The 23,291-nt window shown below is 45.6% G+C and overlaps 1 protein-coding gene across 1 annotated transcript in view; it reads right to left on the minus strand.

Moving 5' to 3' along the window:
* RWDD1 (RWD domain containing 1) overlaps window positions 1–23,291 on the minus strand; it is a 177,699-nt gene that overhangs the window by 72,532 nt on the left and 81,876 nt on the right. The window contains exon 4 of the mRNA XM_069234513.1: window positions 17,097–17,240. Coding sequence (XP_069090614.1) covers window positions 17,097–17,240 — 144 coding nt within the window. The remainder of the gene's footprint in view (window positions 1–17,096; window positions 17,241–23,291) is intronic.

Below are 23,291 nucleotides of genomic sequence, written 5' to 3' on the forward strand. Positions count from 1 at the left end.
ATTTTGTAGACTTGGAAGGACCAACAGGAAGGGATTGATGATTTGTTCCTGATATGGGGTGGTGACATCTCCCTGGCCCCAGAATGTATTTAATTACTTGGGGAGAATAATCTCAACCTGGCTTTCACATTTAAAAACAATTAAGTACTCAGTGAATATCTTGACATTTCTATCAGAATAGAGGATCGCAAAATCATCACATCCCTACACAGAAAGGAGATTACGGGCAACAGATTGCTGCATGCCAAAAGCTCTCTTCTGAGCACCCTAAAATGGAGAATCCCTTATGGGGAGCTCCTGAGGGATCGCCATAATTGCAGCAATGACAAAGATTTTTCAAAAAAATAGAAAAACAGAACATCGTAGAGAGATTCAGATCAAGGGGATGGATACCCACAAAAGGCACTTTTTCAGGCACTCATTAGGATCAGTAACATGCAACACAAACGAGCCCTTTTTGGGGAAGGGACGACTAAGAAACAAGTGAAAAAATATAGCAAACAGACAATAAGCTGAAACTCAATTTCGGGGAGTCCCCTATATTCATAACCACCTACAACAAGAAATCTCATAAGGTGAGGAAGCTTATGAAAAGATACTGGAATCTTCTGACAGCAGATCCCATCATGGGAAATGACGTAGGACAACATCCTGTTATCACATATAGGAAGCTTAGTACGTTATTGTCTCCAGTTAATCTAAGTCATTTGAATCCCGTCAAGGCCTCAGCAATTTGGATGAAATCTCCAGCAGGACTCTACAAATACGGGTCACATAAAGCCTGTAGATCTAGCACCAACAAAGACTGTTACAAGTTACCCACGGGGAAAACTAAAAATTCCAAAATAATCATAAGTACATCTGGTTTTGTGGTGTACATCTTGGAATGTCCCTGTGACCTCCAGTATGTTGGTAGTACTAAACTGCCAGTCAAGAAGCACATTCTGGAACATTTATGTGCCATAAAAACACAATGACCCTAACTATCCCATGGTTAGGCATTTTCATCTAAGGCACAATGGGGATAACGCCTTTCTGAAATATTTTAGTGTAGGATCCTGCCTCTTTATATAGTCCTGCCTCTTTATATAGTACACCAAAAAGAGGTATGCTGTTTAAAGAGTCCAGGTATCCTTTATATGTGGGCAAGAGCTTGCTCTAACAATCCCAAGGTGCTCTATCGGGGTAGTGTGGTTGAGCAGCCCTAGGTTCATCAGAGGAGTGTTTGACATTTGTTGCAAACACAGAGTCAGTAACTGATACAGGCACTTAATAAGGAGCTATGCACCAATTAAAAAAAATACACATTTTTATATATTTTTTTTAACACCAAAAACTTTGAAATTGGGTAAGCATTTTTTGAGTTATCACTTTTGAAGTATACAGAAATACGCTTGCATTGGTAACTTTAAAGCTGTAATGCTATCCTATGCAAAAGAAACATATACTGCATATGGGTGCTTTGAAACGACTTACAGAACTTTTCTTCTGGAGTTAAGGTAAGTATGGGGCAAGGTCCAAGGCAGCATCAACAGGTCATCTTGGTAAGATCTGGGGTGTCCAGGTGCAGGAGTTGCTTTTCAGCATAGGATGACCCATTGATTTCAATGGGAAATGGTCCTGGTGAACGGCGGCTTCAAGTGAGGACTGAGAAGCCAGTCCAGTGAAACCCACAGGGGGGCTCTGATCTCAAGGGTCTTAGGCACACAGGGAAACCGGCAATCAATGGCATTTCAAATGCAAAAACAACAGAAGATGGACGGAATGCAGAGCTAATCAAACATTCACCCCCAGTCACAGATCTGGGTTTAATCCATCAGTTTTTTTTGCTTAGCATGCCATTCCAGCTCAGACCCAGCCATATGCAAATCAGTCTTGACCCTGTTCCCCATGTGAACAGTCCAGCCCGAACTGCCAGTCCAGGTCCTCCCTGGACCAGAACGAAGCATCCTGGGACTGGTTTCAAGGTATCATCCTTCATCAGCCAGGCTAGCTTGAATCTGGAGGCATAGCAAGCACGGGACCCACGTCTGGGAATACCCTTCCCACTTGGGGTGACAAATGCAAAAACAACAGAAGATGGACGGAATGCAGAGCAAATCAAACATTCACCCCCAGTCACAGATCTAGGTTTTATCCATCAGTTTTTTTGCTTGCCATGCCATTCCAGCTCAGACCCAGCCATATGCAAATCAGTCTTCACCATGTTCCCCATGGGAACAGTCCAGCCCGAACTGCCAGGCCAGGTCCTCCCTGGACCAGAAACAAGCATCCTGGGACCGGTTTCAAGGTATCACCCTTCATCAGCCAGGCTAGCTTGAATCAATGGCATTTCAGGCAGGGAGGGGGGGCCTCAAGTGCAGTGGTGCTTTGTCCTTTGGCACTCGTTTTTGGTTGCTTGCAAAACAGGCTGCAAGCAGATATTGGACAACAAGTCAAGACAAACCCAAAGGGAGGGTTCGGCTGTTGAGGGTCTCAGGACACCGAGGGCACCGTCTGTCATCTCCTCAAGCTGTGGTGCTCTGGAGCAGCGGTGCACACAGTGGTCCAGAGGCTCTTGCAGTTCCTGCTGTCCTGCAGATAAAAGCTGTAGGTGGGGACTTTGGGGGGCAGTTCAACTAAACCCCAGATGGGGCTTAGCTTTTGAGGGTCTCTGTGCCTACGGGGCACAGTCAGTTCACTGCATCTCGGGCTGGGTGGCTCCTGTGCAGTGCAGTTTGTCCAGCGGGTTCACACTGCAGAAGTTCTAGTGTCTGTCATTTGTGATGCTTGCACAAGTGCAGGGAAGTAGCTGCGCTACTCCACAGGAGATGCTGCTGTTTCTTGAAGCGCTGGCAGCACTCCCAGACATTTGGAGGCTGATCAGCTGCAGGACGAGTGGTCTGTTGTGCATCTGGCAGGGAGAGCAGGTGTGCCAGCAGGGTTGGCACCAAGTCAGTCTCTGCTCCTTAGTTCCCGTTTCTCGCGGCTCTTCAGTGTTCTCCTTCGCCTTGGGTTAGTAGCTTCTCCTTTCCTGTGCCAGGGTCCTCCCTAAATACTAGATTTAGTAATAGGGAGCGAAGGGTAGTAGCCACTACACCCCAGAGCTCCTAATTCTGCCATCACCAAGATAGCACAATTTTCCTAGAGTGGGGCACATCAGACAGCTCACCTTAAAGGGTATGTCTGACCTATTCCACGCCTCCGAGCATAGCTAATTTTCCACCTGTCCTGGTGCCAATGGTCCTCAGGGCAGGGGATTGTATCCTGTAGGTCTGAGGGATGGCGGATCGCATATTAAAGCGGCATGGACTTTGAAGCCCCTGGCATGCTAAATCTCTAGCCATCCTGCTGGAGGAGGCGTGAACACAATCCTCTGGGAGCAGGCATTGTTTCTGGCTTCAGAGAGCATGGGCTCTCACTGCATGGCATCAGAAACCTGTCTGTGGTGGCAAGCTGAACTATATTAGTCATCCAGAAGACTAGAGGACTAGAAGGTTTCAGGGGGTACCTCCAAGGTACCCTCCGTGTGCATGTATTAATAAATCCATCACTGGAATTAGTGTGGGTTTATTAATATGAGGTATTTGATACCAAATACCATAGGTTTCAGTGAAGCTATTATGTAGCTCGGTAACTCGTTTTGACCACTGCCCAGTACATACCTTAAGATGGCTTCCCTGTTCACTTGTAATGTCTTAAGAACTGACTTCGGCATCAGAAGCATAGCTGCTCATGCAGATATGTCCACGCATGTAGTATAATGCACCCTGCCGTAGGGCTGTAAGGCATACTGTAGGGGTGACTTACATATATTGAATGCAGTGTCAGCAGGTATGCCACACAGGATGTGTACCATGTTGTGTTTTAACTTTTGTCTGCACCATGTCACACAGGATGTGTACCATGTTGTGTTTTAACTTTTGTCTGCACCATGTCAAACAGCCTGCAATGGTAGACTGTATGAGTGTGGTGAGGGGTCCCCCTATGGTTGTACAGTACATGCTGCAGCCCTTGGGGACCCTCCTTAATACTCATGCCCTAGGTACCAGGAAATTACAGGGCTGCTAAAGGTATTGTCAATCGGGAATCCATTGCATAGTTTTAGAGACAGATCGGACACATGGGACCTGGTTAGCAGAAACCCAGTGCACTTCAGTCAAAATTGCATCAAATAAGAGGCAAAAAGTGGAGGTGAACATGTCAAAAGGGGCACTCTCCTACATTTGGCCAACACAAACATCAGGGGGGAAGGGAGAAAAACAACACTCAAACTCCTGTAGACCCAGTATATCATTGAACTCAATACCAAATTCCTGTATGGTCTAAATAGTGATTTGGAGTTAGCCATACTGTAAGGAAATGGCTCCCTGTTGCAGTTACCCCCCACTTTTTGCCTGATGCTGATGCTGACTTGACTGAGAAGTGTGCTGGGACCCTGCTAACCAGGCCCCAGCACCAGTGTTCTTTCACCTAAAATGTACCATTGGTTCCAAAATTGGAATACCCCTGGCACACAGATAAATCCCTTGTAAAAGGTACCAGTGGTACCAAGGGCCCTGTGACCAGGGGAGGTCCCTAAGGGCTGCAGCATATGTTGTGCCACCCTAAGGGACCCCTCACCTAACACATGCACACTGCCATTGTAGATTGTGTGTGTTGGTGGGGAGAAACAGGCAAAGTCGACAGGGCATCCCCCTCAGGTTGCCATGCAGACAAAATACTGCCTGTGGCATAGGCAAGTCACCCCTCTAGCATGCCTTACAGCCCTAAGGCAGGGTGCAATATACCACAGGTGAGAGCATAGCTGCATGAACAATATGCCCCTACAGTGTCTAAGTCCAATCTTAGACATTGTAAGTACAGTGTGGCCATATTAAGTATATGGTCGGGGAGTTTGTAAAAAACGAACTCCACAGCTCCATAATGGCTACACTGAATACTGGGAAGTTTGGTATCAAACTTTATTTTGATTTATTAAAAAATGCGCACAGAGGACATCTTAAAGATGCCCCCTGTATTTTACCCAATCCTTCAGTGCAGGATTGATTGGTCTGTGCCAGCCTGCTGCTGAGAGACGCGTTTCTGACCCCCTGGGGTGAGAGCCTTTGTGCTCTCTGAGGACAGAAACAAAAGCCTGCTCTGGGTGGAGGTGCTTCACACCTCCCCCCTGCAGGAACTGTAACACCTAGCAGTGAGCCTCAAAGGTTCAGGCTTCGTGTTACAATGCCCCAGGGCACTCCAGCTAGTGGAGATGCCTGCCCCCTGGACACAGCCCCCACTTTTGGCAGCAACTCCAGGGGAGATAATGAGAAAAACAAGGAGGAGTCACCCACCAGTCAGGACAGCCCCTAAGGTGTCCTGAGCTGAGGTGACCCCTGCCTTTAGAAATCCTCCATCTTGATTTTGGAGGATTCCCCCAATAGAAATAGGGATGTGCCCCCCTCCCCTCAGGGAGGAGGCACAAGGAGGGTGTAGCCACCCTCAAGGACAGTAGCCATTGGCTTATGCCCTCCCAGACCTAAACACACCCCTAAATTCAGTATTTAGGGGCTCCCCAAATCCCAGGAAAGCAGATTCCTGCAACCTGAAGAAGAAGGACTGCTGACCTACAAGCCTGCAGAGAAGGAGCAAGACGACAACTGATTTGGCCCCAGCCCTAACGGCCTGTCTCCAACTTCTAAAACCTGCTCCAGCGACGCATCCGACAGGGACCAGTGACCTCTGAAGCCTCAGAGGACTGCCCTGGACTACAGGACCAAGAAACTCCTGTGAACAGCGGCCATGTTCAAAACCAGCTACTTCTTTGGAACAAAGAAGCAACTTGAAAGGAATTCACGTTTCCCGCCGGAAGCGTGAGACTCTACACTCTGCACCCAATGCCCCCGGCTCGACCTGCAGAAAACCAACACCTCAGGGAAGACTCCCCGGCGACTGCGAGCCCGTGAGTTACCAGAGACGACCCCCGTGAGCCCCCACAGCGACGCCTGCAGAGAGAATCCAGAGGCTCCCACTGACCGCGACTGCTTGTAACAAGGGACCGGACGCCTGGAACCAACACTGCACCCTCAGCCCCCAGGACCTGAAGGAACCGAACTTCAATTCAGGAGTGACCCCCAGACAACCCTCTGCCTTGCCCAGGTGGTCGCTGTCCCGAGAAGCCCCCCCTGTGCCTGCCTGCACCGCTAGAGTGTCCCCCCGGGTCCCTCCATTGTTTCCTACCTGAAACCAGACGCCTGCTTTGCACACTGCACCCGGCTGCCCCTGTGCCGCTGAGGGTGTGTTTTGTGTGCCTACTTGTCCCCCCCCCCCCCCCCCAGTGCTCTACAAAACTCCCCTGGTCTGCCCCCCGAGGACGCAGGTACTTACCTGCTGGCATACTGGAACCGGAGCACCCCTGTTCTCCATAGGCGCCTATGTGTTTTGGACACCTCTTTGACCTCTGCACCTGACCGGCCCTGAGCTGCTGGTGTCCTAACTTTGGGATTGCCTTGAACCCCGAACAGTGGGCTGCCTATGCCCCAGGACTGAGACTTGTAAGTGTTTTACTTACCTCCTAATCTAACCTTTACTTACCTCCCCCAGGAACTGTTGATTTTTGCACTGTGTCCACTTTGAAAATAGCTTATTGAAATTTTTACAAAGACTGTATGCGATATTGCTTTCATTCAAAGTTCCTAAAGTATCTAAGTGAAGTACCTTACATTTAAAGTATTAACTGTAAATCTTGAACCTGTGGTTCTTAAAATAAGCTTAGAAAATATATTTCTCAATATAAAAACCTATGGGCCTGGAGTAAGTCTTTGAGTGTGTGTTCCTCATTTATTGCCTGTGTGTGTACAACAAATGCTTAACACTACCCTCTGATAAACCTGCTGCTCGACCACACTACCATAAAATAGAGCATTAGAATTATCTACTTTGCCACTATCTTACCTCTAAGGGGAACCCTTGGACTCTGTGCATACTATTCCTTACTTTGAAATAGTGCATACAGAGCCAACTTCCTACACTAGGGAATTATATGGATGTACCAGTATGCCAATGTGAATTGGTAAATTTAGTCACTAGCCTGTTAGTGACAAATCTGGAAAGCAGAGAGAGCATAACCACTGAGGTTCTGGTTAGCAGAGCTTCAGTGAGACGGTTAGGCATCACACAGGGAACACATACAGGGCACATACTTATGAGCACTGGGGCCCTGCCTGGCTGGGTCCCAGTGACACATAGACGAAAACAACATATATACAGTGAAATATGGGAGTAAAATGCCAGGCAAGATGGTACTTTCCTACAAGGAGTCACTCGGTCCCGTGACTCGAAAAGACTTCTTCGAAGAAAAACAACTTGTAACACTCGAGCCCAACACTAGATGGCAGGAACAGTGCACAGCATGTGTATCTGCAGCTACACATGCCATTCAACATATATATATATATATATATATACATACACACACACATATACACACACACACACAAAAATGTTCCTTACCCAGTAGACTTGTTTGTTACATGTAGTGCTGCTGCAGATTCACATGCTTTGCATAAGTCTGCCATCTAGTGTTGGGCTTGGAGTGTTACAAGTTGTTTTTCTTCCAAGAAGGTTTTCGAGTCACAAGATCGAGTGACTCCTCCTCTTGGGGATAGTGCGCATGGGCATCGAGTTCTTGGTCAGATTGTTTTCCCGCAGGAGGGTGCAGTGAAGAGTGTAGAAATTAATATGTACATATATATATATTACATATGAGAGAGAGAGCGAGAGAGAGAGAGAAAAGAAGATGTCCATGCAATGTATATACATATTTAGAAATTAAGTACCATAACGGCTACAGGCTTCCGGGGAGGAGGGAGGGCGCATGTGAATCTGCAGCACTACATGCCACAAACAGATGTCTACTGGGTAAGTAACATTTTCTGTTTGATGGCATGTGTGGCTGCAGATACACTTGCTTTGCATAGACTGTGAAGCAGTCCTCTCCCAAAATAAGCAGTGGCTAGGCTGTAGGAGTAGTTTGAAATAGTATTTTAAGTACTGCCTGCCCAAAATGTGCTTGATGGCGAGATAATATATCCACACAGTAGTGTTTAGTAAATGTGTGTGGTATGGACCACGTGGCTGCTTTACATATATATGCCATTGGTATGTTTCCTAAGAATGCCATTGAAGCTCCTTTCTTTCAAGTAGAATGTGCTTTAGGAGTTACTTGTAGCTGTCTTTTAGCTTTAAGATAGCAAGGTTGAATACACTTTACTATCCATCTGGCTAATCCTTGTTTTGAAATAGGATTACCCTTGTGAGGTTGTTGAAAAGCCACAAAGAGTTGTTTAGACTTTCTGAAATGTTTTGTTCTATCTACATAATATATGAGAGCCCTATTAACATCAAGGGTATGAAGAGCTCTTTCAGCAACATAATCTGGCTGTGGAAAGAAGACGGGCAATTCTACTGACTGATTGATATGAAATGGTGAATCTACTTTTGGTAGGTACTTAGGGTTAGTCCTAAGGACTATATTATTCTTGCGAATTTGAAAGGTTCTTCTAAAGTGAATGCTTGAATTTCACTAACTATTCTTAATTAAGTAATTGCTACTAAGAGAGCAACCTTCCATGCCAAAAACTGGAGAAGGATGCATGGGTTCAAATGGTGGACCCATAAATCTTGTGAACATGATGTTAAGATTCCATGCAGGAGCTGGTAGAGCTATGGGTGGAATAATTCTTTTAAGGACTTCCATAAAAGCTTTTATAACAGGAATCCTAAACAGAGAAGTATGCTGTCTGTTTTGGAGACAAGCAGATATTGCTGTTAAATGAATTTTAAAAGAGGAATATGCAAGATTTGCTTTTTATAAATGAAGTAAGTAACAGACAATATCTTGTATGGAAGCTATAAGTGGGTTGATGTTTTTGGGCTAACAGTAATATACAAAACATTTCCATTTAGCTGCATAACACTGTTTAGTTGTAGGCTTGGTACTTCATTTATTTAGAATATCCATAAATTCAGATGGAAGTTGTAAAAAGCCAAATTCTATGACTTCAGGAGCCAAATCGCAAGATTGAGCATACTGGGATTGGGATGCCGGATTTGACCTTTGTTCTGGATCAATAGGTCTGGTCTGCTTGGTAGTTTGTGATGTGGTACTATAGACAGATCCAAAAGTGTTGTGTACCAGTGCTGACGTGCCCAGCGGGGGAGCTAGGAGTATCATAGTGAGGGAGATGTGACAGATCTTGTTGACCTAAAATGGAATTAGTGGGAGAAGCGGAAAAGCTTAAGCAAATATCCCTGACCAACTGATCCATAAAATATTGCCCTTGGATTGAGGGTGTGGGTACCTGGATGCAAAGTTTGGGCATTTTGCATTTTCGCTTGTGGCAAAGAGGTCTATGTCTGGGGTTTCCCACATTTGAAAGTATTGTTGAATTACTTGTGGGTGAATCTCCCATTCGTGTACTTGTTGCTGCGTTCTGCTTAAGAGGTCCGCTAGTTGATTGTGTATCCCTGGAGTATACTCTGCTAATCGTTGAATATGATTGGGAATTGCCCATTTCCAAATTGTCTGTGCCAACAAGGACAATTGAGATGAGTGTGCCCTCCGTTTTTCCAGATAGTACAGTGTGGTCATGTTGTCTGTCCTTATTAACATTGTCTTGTGTGGGATTTGTGTTTGAAAAGCTTTGAGAGCTGGGAACACTGCTAGCAATTCCAAATGGTTTATGTTAGAAGTTTGTTGAACTGAATCCCATTCCCCTTGTATGGTAAGGTTGTTGAGATGGGCTCCCCAACCTATCATTGATGCATCTGTTGTGATTATGGTCTGTGGCACAGGGTCCTGAAAGGGCCATCCTATTAATAAGTTGGTGTGATCCCACCATTGCAGAGAGTGATAAGTCTGGTGGTCCAGCAACACTAGATCCTAAATCTGACCCTGTGCCTGAGACCATTGTTGCGAAATACATTGCTGTAGTGGTCTCATGTGTAGACGTGCATTGGGTACTATTGCTCTTCATGATGCCATAATTCCCAATAGTTTCATGATCAACTTCACTGTGTAAGTGTGGTTGCATTGTAGTTGAGATATGAGATTGTGAAAAGCTTGCTTTCTCACTGTGTTTGGGTATGCTAATGCTGATTGAGTGTTCAGAACTGCTCCTAGATACGGTTGTATTTGTGCTGGCTGCAGGTGATATTTTTGATAATCGATAGTGAACCCTAGGTTGTTAAGGGTGTCCACTGTATACTGTGTGTGCTGTTGACAGGTTGGAATTGTACTTGCTTTTATGAGCCAGTCGTCCAGATAGGGGAAGACATGTAAGTGTTGTCTTCTGAGGAATGTTGCAACTACTGCCAGGCATTTGGTGAATACCCTTGGTGCTGTTGTGAATCCGAAGGGTAGTACTTTGAATTGGTAGTGCTTCCTTGCTATGGCAAACCATAGCATTTTATGATGTGCTGAATGTATGGAAATAAGCATCTTTTAGATCTAATGCGGTCATGTAATCTTGTTTTTGTGGGAGGGGAATGATGTCCTGTAGAGTGACCATATCAAAGTGTTCCGACAGAATGTACTGATTGAGGCGTCTGAGATCTAAGATTTGTCTGAGAGTACCGTCTTTCTTTGGTATGAGGAAGTACAGTAAATACACTCCTGACCATTGTTGGGATATAGGTACCATTTCTATGGCACTTTTGAGTAGTAGTGACTGTACCTAAATTGAGATACTCCAGAATAAGTTTGTGCGAGCGAGGGTGCATGTTATGTGGGGTAGAGATAAGTTCTAGGCAAGAACCATGTTGGATAATTGATAGAACCAATTGATCTGTAGTAATGTTGTGCCATTGTGGGTAAACCTTTTCCAGTCTTCCTCCCACAGGAGATGTATGCTGTGTGGGGATCTGTAAAAAGCCACTGTTTGGTTGAGGTGGAAGAACCTCTTGGGGTGGTCGATTTACATTTCCCTCTATATTTACTGCCTTTGTAAGAGCCTCTGTTATAAAAATGTGGCCCTTGTTTCTATTGGGATGTGGATGGCTCTGAGGTTGATGGTTTGAAACCATCCCTAAACTGTGGCCTACGAAAAGTTCCCTGAGTGGGTGTAGTATAAAGCGCACCCATAGCTTCAGCTGTATCAATGTCGTTTTCAGTTTTTCTACTGTGGTATCAACCTCTGGCCCAAACAGGTGTTGCTTATCAATGGGCATATTCAACACTGCCTGCTGAATTTCTGGCTTAAACCCTGAAGCCCTTACCCGTGCGTGCCTTCTAATGATGGCACTTGGGTTGATAGCTCTTACTGCTGTGTCTCCTGCATCTATAGAAGATCTTATTTGATTATTGGAAATGCCCTGCCCTGTTACTATCTGTTGTGCCCTTTTTTGATGTTCTGGTGGAAGGTACTGTAACAAGTCTTTCATTTGGTCCCAATGAGCTCTATCATATCTTGCCAACAGTGCTTGAGAGTTTGCAATCCTCCAATGGTTTGCAGCTTGAGTTGTTACTCTCTTTCCGGCTGCGTCAAATTTACGACTTTTCTTGTCTGAAGAAGTAGCATCCCCTGTATATTCGCTATTTGCTCTCTTTCTTGCTACACTAACAACTACAGAGTCAGGTGGCAATTGAGCCCTAATAAAAACAGGATCAGATGGCGCAGGTTTATACTTTTCATCTACACTTGCTGTAATAATTCTAGATTTTACCGGTTCCTTGAAAATGTCAACTGTATGTGTAAGCATGTCTGGGAGCATATAGAGACACTGATGCTCCTTATGAGTATATGTTAGGCTATCAAATAAAAAGTCATCCTCAACGGGATCTGTATGTAATTGTACCTTATGATACACAGCTGCCCTAGCTATAACCTGATTATAGGCAGTGGTATCTTCAGAGGGAGATGGTTTTGTGGGGTATAATTCAGGATCATTAGGAGGGATGGAATCTCAATCATATAAGTTCCATGGATCTATATCCTGGTGAGGGTCATACAAATCATCCCCATGTGTGGAGATAGGGGATTATGGAGAAAATTGTGCAGGTAAGGGTGGTGGTGGAATATCTGGTGGTGGAGAAAGCAGGAAGTAAAGGAGAATGTGGTGGTGCAGGCTGTTGAGGTGCCTTTGGTTTCTCCTTTTGTTTTAATATTTTAGCAGGTGGAGGCCCAGTTTCTAAAGTTTCTTGGAAAGTCAATTTTCTTTTGATTGTTAGAGGAGGTGAAGCTATGATTCTTCCTGTGTCCTTATGTATATGAATTTTTCACTATGTAGCGTCCATTATTTCTAATATGGGCCTTCTTTCAGAAGACTCCACAGTAACTGAAGCATCGAAAGTCTGGATCCCGAATGTTTGAAGCGGTCCGAAAAAGTTGGCTCCTAAAGTGCTGTTAGCTTTTTCGGTTCCGAGACGAAAGTCTCATATTTTTGGCTTGATCACGAAACAGATGTGGCAAGCTGTTTGGTCAGTGCAGAATGCACTTTGGTCTAGTGTTTCGGCACCAAAACCGAGGGTTGGTCATCCAATTGTATTTTTCTGGTCCGACCATGACTGGCAAGCAGTGGGGGACCCAAAACCAGTGCTGAAGTCTTTTTGGTTGTCTTTGGTTGATAGGAATGGGCTGATGTTGTCACGTACTGCGCCAGTGGGATGGATTGGCTGTCGACATCGGAATCTCGATCCAAATCGGAGTCTGCGATTTAAATGGTCATGTAATGTGCCAACTCCTCTTGTGTGTGTTCTTCTCCAAAGATGTCGGCGTTCGATCCCCAGGAGTCTTCTTCAAGCAAAAGGATTGACAAGCGTCTGTAGGAGGCTGGCCTGGCTTATAGTGGGTACCTTGTGGTACTTACACCTTGTGCCAGGTCCAGTTATCCCTTATTAGTAGAACAGAGGTGTTCTAGCAGCTTAGGCTGATAGAGGTAGCTATAGCAAAGCAGCTTAGGCTGAACTAGGAGACATGCAAAGCTCCTACTATACCACTTAAATCATATAGCACTATATCACAAGAAAACACAGTGCTCAGAGTTACTAAAAATAAAGGTACTTTATTTTAGTGACAATATTCCAAAAGTATCTCAGAGGATACCCTCCCTTAGGAGGTAATTAATATACACAAATTATATGGACACAAACCAAAATCAGATAAGTAACAGAAAAGTAGTGCAAACAATGTAGAATCACAATGGAATACAATAGGTAGAAATAGGCCTAGGGGCAACACAAACCATATACTCCAAAAGTGGAATGCGAACCACAGGCCTAGTGTAGGTTGTAGAGGGTCGCTGGGACTGTTAGAAAACACTAAGGGTGTCCAAGATACCCCAACCCAAGACCCTGAAAAGTAGGAGTAAAGTTACCCTACTACCCCAGAAAGATAGTAAAGTCGAGATAGGGGATTCTGCAAGAACAACAACTGCCAGCAAAACACTGAAGACGGATTCCTGGACCTGTTAGGGAAAGGGACCAAGTCCAAGAGTCAGACAAGTCTCCGGGGGGGGGGGGGAGGAGCCTACTAAACCCCAGATGAAGGTGCAAAAGGACTGCCTCCGGGTGGAAGAAGTCGAAGATTCTGCAACAACAGAAGGTGCCAGGAACTTCTCCTTTGGTCAGAAGATGTCCTACGGCGTGCTGGAGGATGCAGAGTTGTTTCCACGCAGAAAGACCGCAAACAAGCCTTGCTAGCTGCAAGTGTCGCGGTTGAGGATTTTGGGTGTTGCTGGGGCCCCTTGGAGGAGGAGACAGAGGGGGCGCTCAGCAACTCAGAGAGCCCCCGCAGAAGCAGGCAGCACCCGCAGAAGTACCGGAACAGGCACTTAGAAGATCTGAGGACAGCGGTCGACTCAGTCACAAAGGAGGGTCCCACGACGTTGGAGTCCAACTCAGCGAGTTGGACAATGCAGGACGGAGTGCTGGGGACCTGGGCTAGGCTGTGCACAAAGGAAGTCTTGGTAAAGTGCACAGAAGCCCGAGCAGCTGCAGTTCACGCAGTACACAGGATTACTGTCTGGCGTGGGGAGGCAAGGACTTACCTCCACCAAATTTAGACAGAAGGGCCACTGGACTGTGGAAGACACTTGGACCCAGCTCCTGTGTTCAAGGGACCACGCTCGTCAGGATGAGAGGGGACCCAGAGGACCGGTGATGCAGAAGTTTGGTGCCTGCGTTAGCAGGGGGTAGATTCCGTCGACCCACAGGAGATTTCTTCTTGGCTTCCAGTGCAGGGTGAAGGCAGACAGCCCTCAGAGCATGCACCACCAGGAAACAGTCGAGAAAGCCGGCAGGATGAGGTGCTACAATGTTGCTGGTAGTCTTCTTGCTACTTTGTTGCGGTTTTGCAGGCGTCCTGGAGCAGTCAGCGGTCGATCCTTGGCAGAAGTAGAAGAGAGAAGTGCAGAGGAACTCTGGTGAGCTCTTGCATTCGTTATCTGAGAAATAGGCCACAGGAGAGACCCTAAATAACCCACAGAGGAGGAAGGTAAGCACATATCAGGAGGGGTCTCGGACGTCCCTGCTGGCACTGGCCACTCGGAGCTGTCCATTGTGCCCTCACACTTCTGCATCCATGATGGCAGAGGTCTGGGACACACTGGAGGAGCTCTGGGCACCTCCCCTGGGATGTGCTGGTCAGGGGAGTGGTCACTCCCCTTTCCTTTGTCCAGTTTCGCGCCAGAGCAGGGCTGGGGGATCCCTGAACCGGTGTAGACTGGCTTATGCAGAGAGGGCACCATCTGTGCCCATCAAAGCATTTACAGAGGCTGGGGGAGGCTACTCCTCCCCAGCCCTTCACACCTATTTCCAAAGGGAGAGGGTGTAACACCCTCTCTCAGAGGAAATCCTTTGTTCTGCCTTCCTGGGACCAGGCTGCCCAGGCCCCAGGGGGGCAGAAACCTGTCTGGGGGGTTGGCAGCAGCAGTAGCTGCAGTGGAGACCCCAGAAAGTTAATCTGGCAGTACCCGGGTTCTGTGCATATAGGCAACTTATAAGTTACTTATGTGCAGTGTAAAATGGCTGTGAAATAACTTGGACGTTATTTCACTCAGGCTGCAGTGGCAGTCCTGTGTAAGAATTGTCTGAACTCCCTATAGGTGGCAAACGAAATGCTGCAGCCCATAGGGATCTCCTAGAACCCCAATACCCTGGGTACCTAGGTACCATATACAAGGGTGTTCCAGTGTGCCAATGAAAATTGGTAAAATTAGTCACTAGCCTGCAGTGATAATTTTAAAAGCAGAGAGAGCATAAACACTGAGGTTCTGGTTAGCAGAGCCTCAGTGATACAGTTAGGCACCACACAGGGAATACATACAGGGCATACATTATGAGCACTGGGGTCCTGACTAGCAGAGAACAGGAACTTAGGAGGTTGGAGTCCAAGTTTATAATAAAATATTCAACAAGTTTTCCGAGAGGATTAAACCTTGATGAAGAGTTATCAGTCCATGTGGGATAAATCAGAGACATAAATAGACATCTTGGAATAGTTTATTGGTCTGCATTGTCATAATGTGGAATTGTATATATGCTCTCTGGGACAACTTGTTCTTTTGCAATTAGTTTTTTCAATTAATAGTTTTTTTTGCTATGTTATGTACTGGATAGGACTTTTATTGAATATGCTTTGGAGTCAATAATGTTGATTGTGATCAATTTTGTCTGTTTTTTCATTATTAGGTATGACCTCGTAGCAATGGAAGCACATTGATTAAATGCACGAGAGCTATTATATCAAGGACTGGTCAGTGCGGTTTATGATGAGTGGAGGTCTAATATATATAATTTAAAATGAGATAAGTTGAAGTAGACGTTATTTTTAGGAGTAATATGATGTTCACGCTATATTCAGTAAGAGTCTGACGTTTTTAAGTCAACATGTTATTGCATGGAAAAAGAATATGTAAAAATCAATATAAGATGTTATGTTTATTATTTGGATAACTTATAAGTAGAATTTTCGTGTATAAGTTCATGATGTGACAATTACGGTGTTTTTTAATATAATTTTCAGATAGTTTGAAATATGCATGATAATACAATGCATCATTTCACTATGGCCGACACTTTCATGTAGATAAGTAAGGGTTAGCAGTAGTCTGTTGTCCGTGTTTGTTTCGAGAAGGCAGTAAAGTGCAGATATTTAACCATTGAATATGCATGGTATACATTTAACCTGTGAACAGGGAGCGGAGGCTCCGAAACGCGTCAGGATTCTCGTTTATTGAAAGATAAATAAACATGCTGTTGCACAAGAGTCACAGTACGTTGTTTTCTTAACACAGAGGTTTCTCGACTGTTTTTTCGACAACGTGTTTTGTGGAGATATATATATATATACACACACACACACACACACACACACACACACACTTTTAAATATTGTTACATTTATTGTAACTGAAGAATTTCTTTCCATCACAAGGAAAATTATCAAGCATTTAGGCTGGATACAGAAGGTTTAGTCCACAAAAACATAATATTTAATATATTCAACATGAGTCACTTTCTATGCGTTATACAGCAGGTTTGATTGTATCAAAACATAAGCGTTTAAAAAAAAATCCTCACAAACCTACTCACTTCACAGCTATATTTAAAGTAGATTTATGACTTTTTATAGTTTAAAGTTGTCTTGGAAATCTTGCCAAGTCTTACAACTGCGGCTGTGCTTCAATTCCTATACATTTACTCTTTCATTTAAATAAAAATAAAAAAAATGAAAAGAATCATTCTTCACACCTCAATGTACTACGGAGGTGCTACCTTCCAAATGCTGGCCGGAAACATTCCTTATTCCTGGTGTGCGAACACCTAAAATATTACGAGAGCTTAAATGCATTTTGTAAAGCTACTACAAATTGCCCACTTTCAGGAATAACCCTGAACTTATTGGCAAGCAACACCCACTAAACATGCTGATTTTCTACAGCCATAGTATTATGTTTAATCAAACTGCATAAATATCTGAAGTACCAATTCTGTGGGGTTAACAACAGCAGATTACTTTTTGCACTTAGAATGAACTCTTGCACAAAAGGTTTGTGCAGTGGCCCCAAAGCATGGAAGAACATGCAGAACAGCATTTGGAACGATCCCATAGTAACAGAAATAAAATTGTGCTCACCTTCTCAGCTTCTTCTTCTTCCTTCTCCTTCTTTACCTTTTCTTCCTCTCGCCGTGTTTTGATCTGATCAACTATTTCATTAAGTTTTTCTTGAATCGCAGACACTAAAGTGAAGATCATTACCATTCCCAGATTCTCCTCCACCTGCAAGAAGAAAGACAGGATTCATTTTCATCAGGGGTCAAATAACTTTTTCTGATACACAGAATGAACAAGCAAGCAATAGAAAGAAAAAATGTACTTACCCAGTAAGCATCTGTTTGTGGCATGCAGTGCTATAGATTCACGTGCTTTGCATACTCCTATCATCTAGTGTCAGGTTCGGAACTGAACAAGTTTTTTTTTTTCAAAGAAGACTTTCTTTCAACTCACGAGGTAGAGTGACTCCTCTTCTTGGTGATAATGCTCATGGACTCCATTGTTAGATTGCTTTCCAGCAGGCGGGTGTGAATGGAGTGTTAAGTAATTGTAAGTGAAGAGATGTTCATACAAATGACAAGGTAAAGGAACGGCAATGGCCACAGGTGTTCCGGGGAAGAGGGTGGGTGCATGTGAATCTACAGCACTACATGCCCCAAACAGATGCTTACTGGCTAACACTTTCCATTTGATGGCATGTGTGGCTGTAAATACTCATGCTTTGCAGAGACTGTAAAGCAGTGCTCTCCAAAAGCGGTGGCTAACCTGTGGGTGTTGTAATTGTTTGGAAAAGTGTGCCTAGCAATGCCTGACCTTCATTAACTTGTTGGCGTGCGAGAACATCCACACAAAAATGTTTAGTGAAGGTGTGCGGTGTAGACCATGTAAGTGCTTTACATATATCAGGTGTAGGTAACTTGCCCAGGAAATCCATTGTAGCCCCAATTTTGCAAGTACAGTGTGCTCCAGGAGATACAGGCACAGTCCTTTTGACTGTAAGGTAACATGTTTGTATACATTTAACTATCCACCTAGCAATGTCAGATTTCAAAATTGGCTTTCCGTTGTGCCGGGGCAAAAAAGTAATGAAAGGTTTTTGCAAAAGTCTTTAGTTCTGTCAATGAAGAACATAAGAGTCCTCTCAACGTCTAATGTATTTAGAGCCCTTTCAGCAACAGAGTGGGTGAGGAAAGAACACAGATAAATCCACTGACTGATTAAGGTGGAAATGGGAGACCACCTTTGGAAGGAATTTTAAGCCTTCTAAGATAGAAATTGGAGGGAGCAATTATGTGGTGGTTCAAATGGTGGACCCATAAGTCTTGTTAGAACAATATTAAGATTCCAAGTAGATTGCTGGTGGACACCACAGTGGAATTACTTTTTTAAGACCTTCCATAAAGGCTTTAATGACTGGTATCTCAAATAAAGAAAGGCGTTGTCTATTTTGGAGGTAGGCAGCCATACTGCTAGATGTAAGCGTATGGGTGTGATTGCAAGGCTAGAGCGCTATAGATGTAGTATGTAACAAACAATGTCTTGCATTGTTGCATTAAATGGATTAATACTGTTATTATGACAGTAACAGACAAATCTCTTCCATTTAGCCGCATAACATGCTTTAGTACTAGGCTTGAGGGCTATTTTTTTTTTTTGTTTTTGAATGGTCATACATTCAGGTGGGACCCCGAGATAACCAAATTGCTAAGTTGAGTTCCTTGGGATCTGGGTGCCTGATTGCTCCATGGTTCAGAGGGAGAATATCCAGATTGAGGGGAAACTTCCCGGGAGGAACTAGTGATTGTTCTAGCACTGGTGTGAACCATGGCTGTCGGGTCCAAGTGGGAGCCACTAGTATTAGTATAAGGGATGTTTGTCTGAGCTTCTGAATCTGAAACAGAAGAAGAGAGAGACGTGGAAAAGCGTTGGCAAATATCCCTGACCAGTTCATTCATAGAACATACCCGTTGGATAAGGGGCGTGGGAACACGGAGGCGAAGTCTGGGCATTTTGTGTTGTCCGCAGTTGTGAACAAATCTATTTCTGGAAGCCACCACTTTTGAACGTAAGAGAGTAGGACTCATGGGTGGAGTTCCCACTCGTAGACTTGTTGCTGCATCCTTCTAAGGAGGTCGGCACAATTGTTGTGTGTTCCCAGAAGGTGTCCCGCTAACAGATGGATATTGTGATGGAGAGCCCAATTCCAAATTGACTGAGATAGGCGTGATAACTGTAGCAAACCCATTTGTTTATGTAATTAGTACATGGTTGTCATATTGTCTGTCCGGACTAAGACAACCCTGCCGATCAGGTGAGGTGTGATCGCTTTCAATACTAGGTGAACAACTTGAAGCTTTAGGTATTCGATGTGAAGACCCTGATGTTTGGTATCCCAGAGACCTTGGACTGTGAGATTCTTAAAGTGAGCACCCCAGGCTGTCTGTGATGCGTCCCTTGTCATTATGATGTGGGAAACAGGGTCGAGAAAAGGCAGCCCTTTTAACAGGTTGTTCACGTTTCAACACTGCAGAGAGGGAAGAGCTGTCTATCAACTCTAGATCTTTTAATAGACCCTGTGACTGAGACCACTGTTGTGCTGGACACATGTAGTCATGCATGCAGCATTAAGGTAAATCATGAGGCCATCATACCCAGAGGGTCCATGACAGTTCTGAATGCGACTTGCTGATTGGCTTGGAAGCATGGTATCAGTGTTTGAAAATTGTGTATTCGTGCTGTATTGGGATAGGCTAATCCCACCTGTGTGTTTAGTATAGCCCCCAGATATAGTGGGATCTGTAAAGGCTAAAGGTGAGATTTTTGGAAAATGATGTGAAGCCTAGCTGATGAAGTAAGATTATGGTAGTTTGAGTGTGTTGTTGACAGAGAGGTAGAGGTCTGGTTTTGATAAGCCAGACGTCGAGGTACAGGAAAACATGGGTGTTTTGTCTGCGTAGATGCGCTGCTACCACTGCTAGTCATTTTCTGAATATTCGAGGTGCAGAAGAGTAAGGAAATGCCTCTTTGGCATGGTTACCCCCTGACTTTTTGCCTTTGCTGATGCTATGTTTTGAATTGAAAGTGTGCTGAGGCCTGCTAACCCGGCCCCAGCACCAGTGTTCTTTCCCTAACCTGTACTTTTGTTTTCACAATTGGCACACCCTGGCATCCAGGTAAGTCCCTTGTAACTGGTACCCCTGGTATCAAGGGCCCTGATGCCAGGGAAGGTCTCTAAGGGCTGCAGCATATCTTATGCCACCCCGGGGACCCCTCACTCAGCACAGACACACTGCTTGCCAGCTTGTGTGTGCTGGTGAGGACAAAACGAGTAAGTCGACATGGCACTCCCCTCAGGGTGCCATGCCAGCCTCACACTGCTTATGCAGTATAGATAAGTCACCCCTCTAGCAGGCCTTACAGCCCTAAGGCAGGGTGCACTATACCATGGGTGAGGGCACCAGTGCATGAGCACTGTGCCCCTACAGTGTCTAAGCCAAACCTTAGACATTGTAAGTGCAGGGTAGCCAAAAGAGTATATGGTCTGGGAGTCTGTCAAACACGAACTCCACAGCCCCATAATGGCTACACTGAAAACTGGTAAGTTTGGTATCAAACTTGTAAAGAAATGGCTCCCTCTTGCAGTTACCCCACACTTTTTGCCTGATATTGATGCTGACTTGACTGAGAAGTGTGCTGGGACCCTGCTAACCAGGCCCCAGCACCAGTGTTCTTTCACCTAAAATGTACCATTGTTTCCACAATTGGCACAACCCTGGCACCCAGGTAAGTCCCTTGTAACTGGTACCCCTGGTACCAAGGGCCCTGATGCCAGGGAAGGTCTCTAAAGGCTGCAGCATTTCTTATGCCACCCTAGGGACCCTTCACTCAGCACAGACACACTGCTTGCCAGCTTGTGTGTGCTGGTGGGGAGAAAAAGACTAAGTCGACATGGCACTCCCCTCAGGGTGTCATGCCAACCTCACACTGCCAATGGCATAGGTAAGTCACCCCTCTAACAGGCCTTACAGCCCTAAGGCAGGGTGCACTATACCACAGGTGAGGGCATAGGTGCATGAGCACTATGCCCCTACAGTGTCTAAGCAAAACCTTAGACATTGTAAGTGCAGGGTAGCCATAAGAGTATATGGCCTGGGAGTCTGTCAAAAACGAACTCCACAGCTCCATAATGGCTACACTGAATACTGGGAAGTTTAGTATCAAACTTCTCAGAATAATAAACCCTCACTGATGCCAGTGTTGGATTTATTAAAAAATGCACACAGAGGGCATCTTAGAGATGCCCCCTGTATTTTACCCAATTGTTCAGTGCAGGACTGACTGGTCTCTGCCAGCCTGCTGCTGAGAGACGAGTTTCTGACCCCATGCAGTGAGAGCCTTTGTGCTCTCTGAGGACAGAAACAAAGCCTGCTCTGGGTGGAGGTGCTTCACACCTCCCCCCTGCAGGAACTGTAACACCTAGCAGTGAGCTTCAAAGGCTCAAGCTTCGTGTTACAATGCCCCAGGGCACTCCAGCTAGTGGAGATGCCCGCCCCCTGGACCCAGCCCCCACTTTTGGCGGCAGGTCCAGGAGAGATAATGAGAAAAACAAGGAGGAGTCACTGGCCAGTCAGGACAGCCCCTAAGATGTCCTGAGCTGAGGTGACTCTGACTTTTAGAAATCCTCCATCTTGTAGAAGGAGGATTCCCCCAATAGGAATAGGGATGTGCCCCCCTCCCCTCAGGGAGGAGGCACAAAGAGGGTGTACCCACCCTCAAGGACAGTAGCCATTGGCTACTGCCCTCCCAGACCTAAACACCCCCCTAAATTCAGTATTTAGGGGCTCCCCAGAACCTAGGAACTCAGATTCCTGCAACTTACCGAAGAAGAAGACTGCTGAGCTGAAAACCCCTGCAGAAGAAGAAAGAAGACACCAACTGCTTTGGCCCCAGTCCTACCGGCCTGTCTCCTGCCTTCTAAAGAAACCTGCTCCAGCGACGCTTTCTCCAGGACCAGCGACCTCTGAATCCTCAGAGGACTGCCCTGCTTCCAAGAGACCAAGAAACTCCCGAGAACAGCGGCCCTGTTCAACAAAGACTGCAACTTTGTATCCAGAGGAGCAGATTTAAAGACCCCTGCAATCCCCGCAAGAAGCGTGAGACTTGCAACACTGCACCCTGCGACCCCGACTCGACTGGCGGAGAAACAACACCTCAGGGAGGACCCTCCGGCGACTCCGAGACTGAGTAACCAAGGTTGTCCCCCCTGAACCCCCACAGCGACGCCTGCAGAGGGAATCCCGAGGCTCCCCCTGACTGCGACTGCCTGACTCTAAAAATCCCGACAGCTGGAAAAGACCCTGCACCCGCAGCCCCCAGCACCTGAAGGATGGGAACTTCAGTGCAGGAGTGACCCCCAGGAGGCCCTCTCCCTTGCCCAGGTGGTAGCTACCCCGAGGAGCCCCCCCCTTGCCTGCCTGCACCACTGAAGAGACCCCTTGGTCTCCCATTGATTTACATTGCGAACCCGACGCTTGTTTGCACACTGCACCCGGCCGCCCCCGCGCTGCTGAGGGTGTACTTTTTGTGTGGACTTGTGTCCCCCCCGGTGCCCCACAAAACCCCCCTGGTCTGCCCTCCGAAGACGCGGGTACTTACCTGCTGGCAGACTGGAACCGGGGCATCCCCTTCTCTCCATTGAAGCCTATGTGTTTTGGGCACCACTTTGAACTCTGCACCTGACCGGCCCTGAGCTGCTGGTGTGGTGACTTTGGGGTTGCTCTGAACCCCCAACGGTGGGCTACCTTGGACCCCAATTTGAACCCCGTAGGTGGTTTACTTACCTGCAAGAACTAACAATACTTTACTTCCCCCAGGAACTGTGAAAATTGCACTGTGTCCACTTTTAAAACAGCTTATTGTGTTTTATGTAAAAAGTATATATGCTATTGTGATTATTCAAAGTTCCTAAAGTACTTACCTGCAATACCTTTTAAATGAGATATTACATGTAGAATTTGAACCTGTGGTTCTTAAAATAAACTAAGAAAATATATTTTTCTATAACAAAACCTATTGGCCTGGATTTGTCTCTGAGTGTGTGTTCCTCATTTATTGCCTGTGTGTATGTACAACAAATGCTTAACACTACTCCTTTGATAAGCCTACTGCTCGACCACACTACCACAAAATAGAGCATTAGTATTATCTCTTTTTGCCACTATCTTACCTCTAAGGGGAACCCTTGGACTCTGTGCATACTATTCCTTACTTTGAAAT

Source organism: Pleurodeles waltl, chromosome 5 (genome assembly GCF_031143425.1).
Source record: "Pleurodeles waltl isolate 20211129_DDA chromosome 5, aPleWal1.hap1.20221129, whole genome shotgun sequence".
Taxonomy (NCBI): Eukaryota; Metazoa; Chordata; class Amphibia; order Caudata; family Salamandridae; genus Pleurodeles; species Pleurodeles waltl.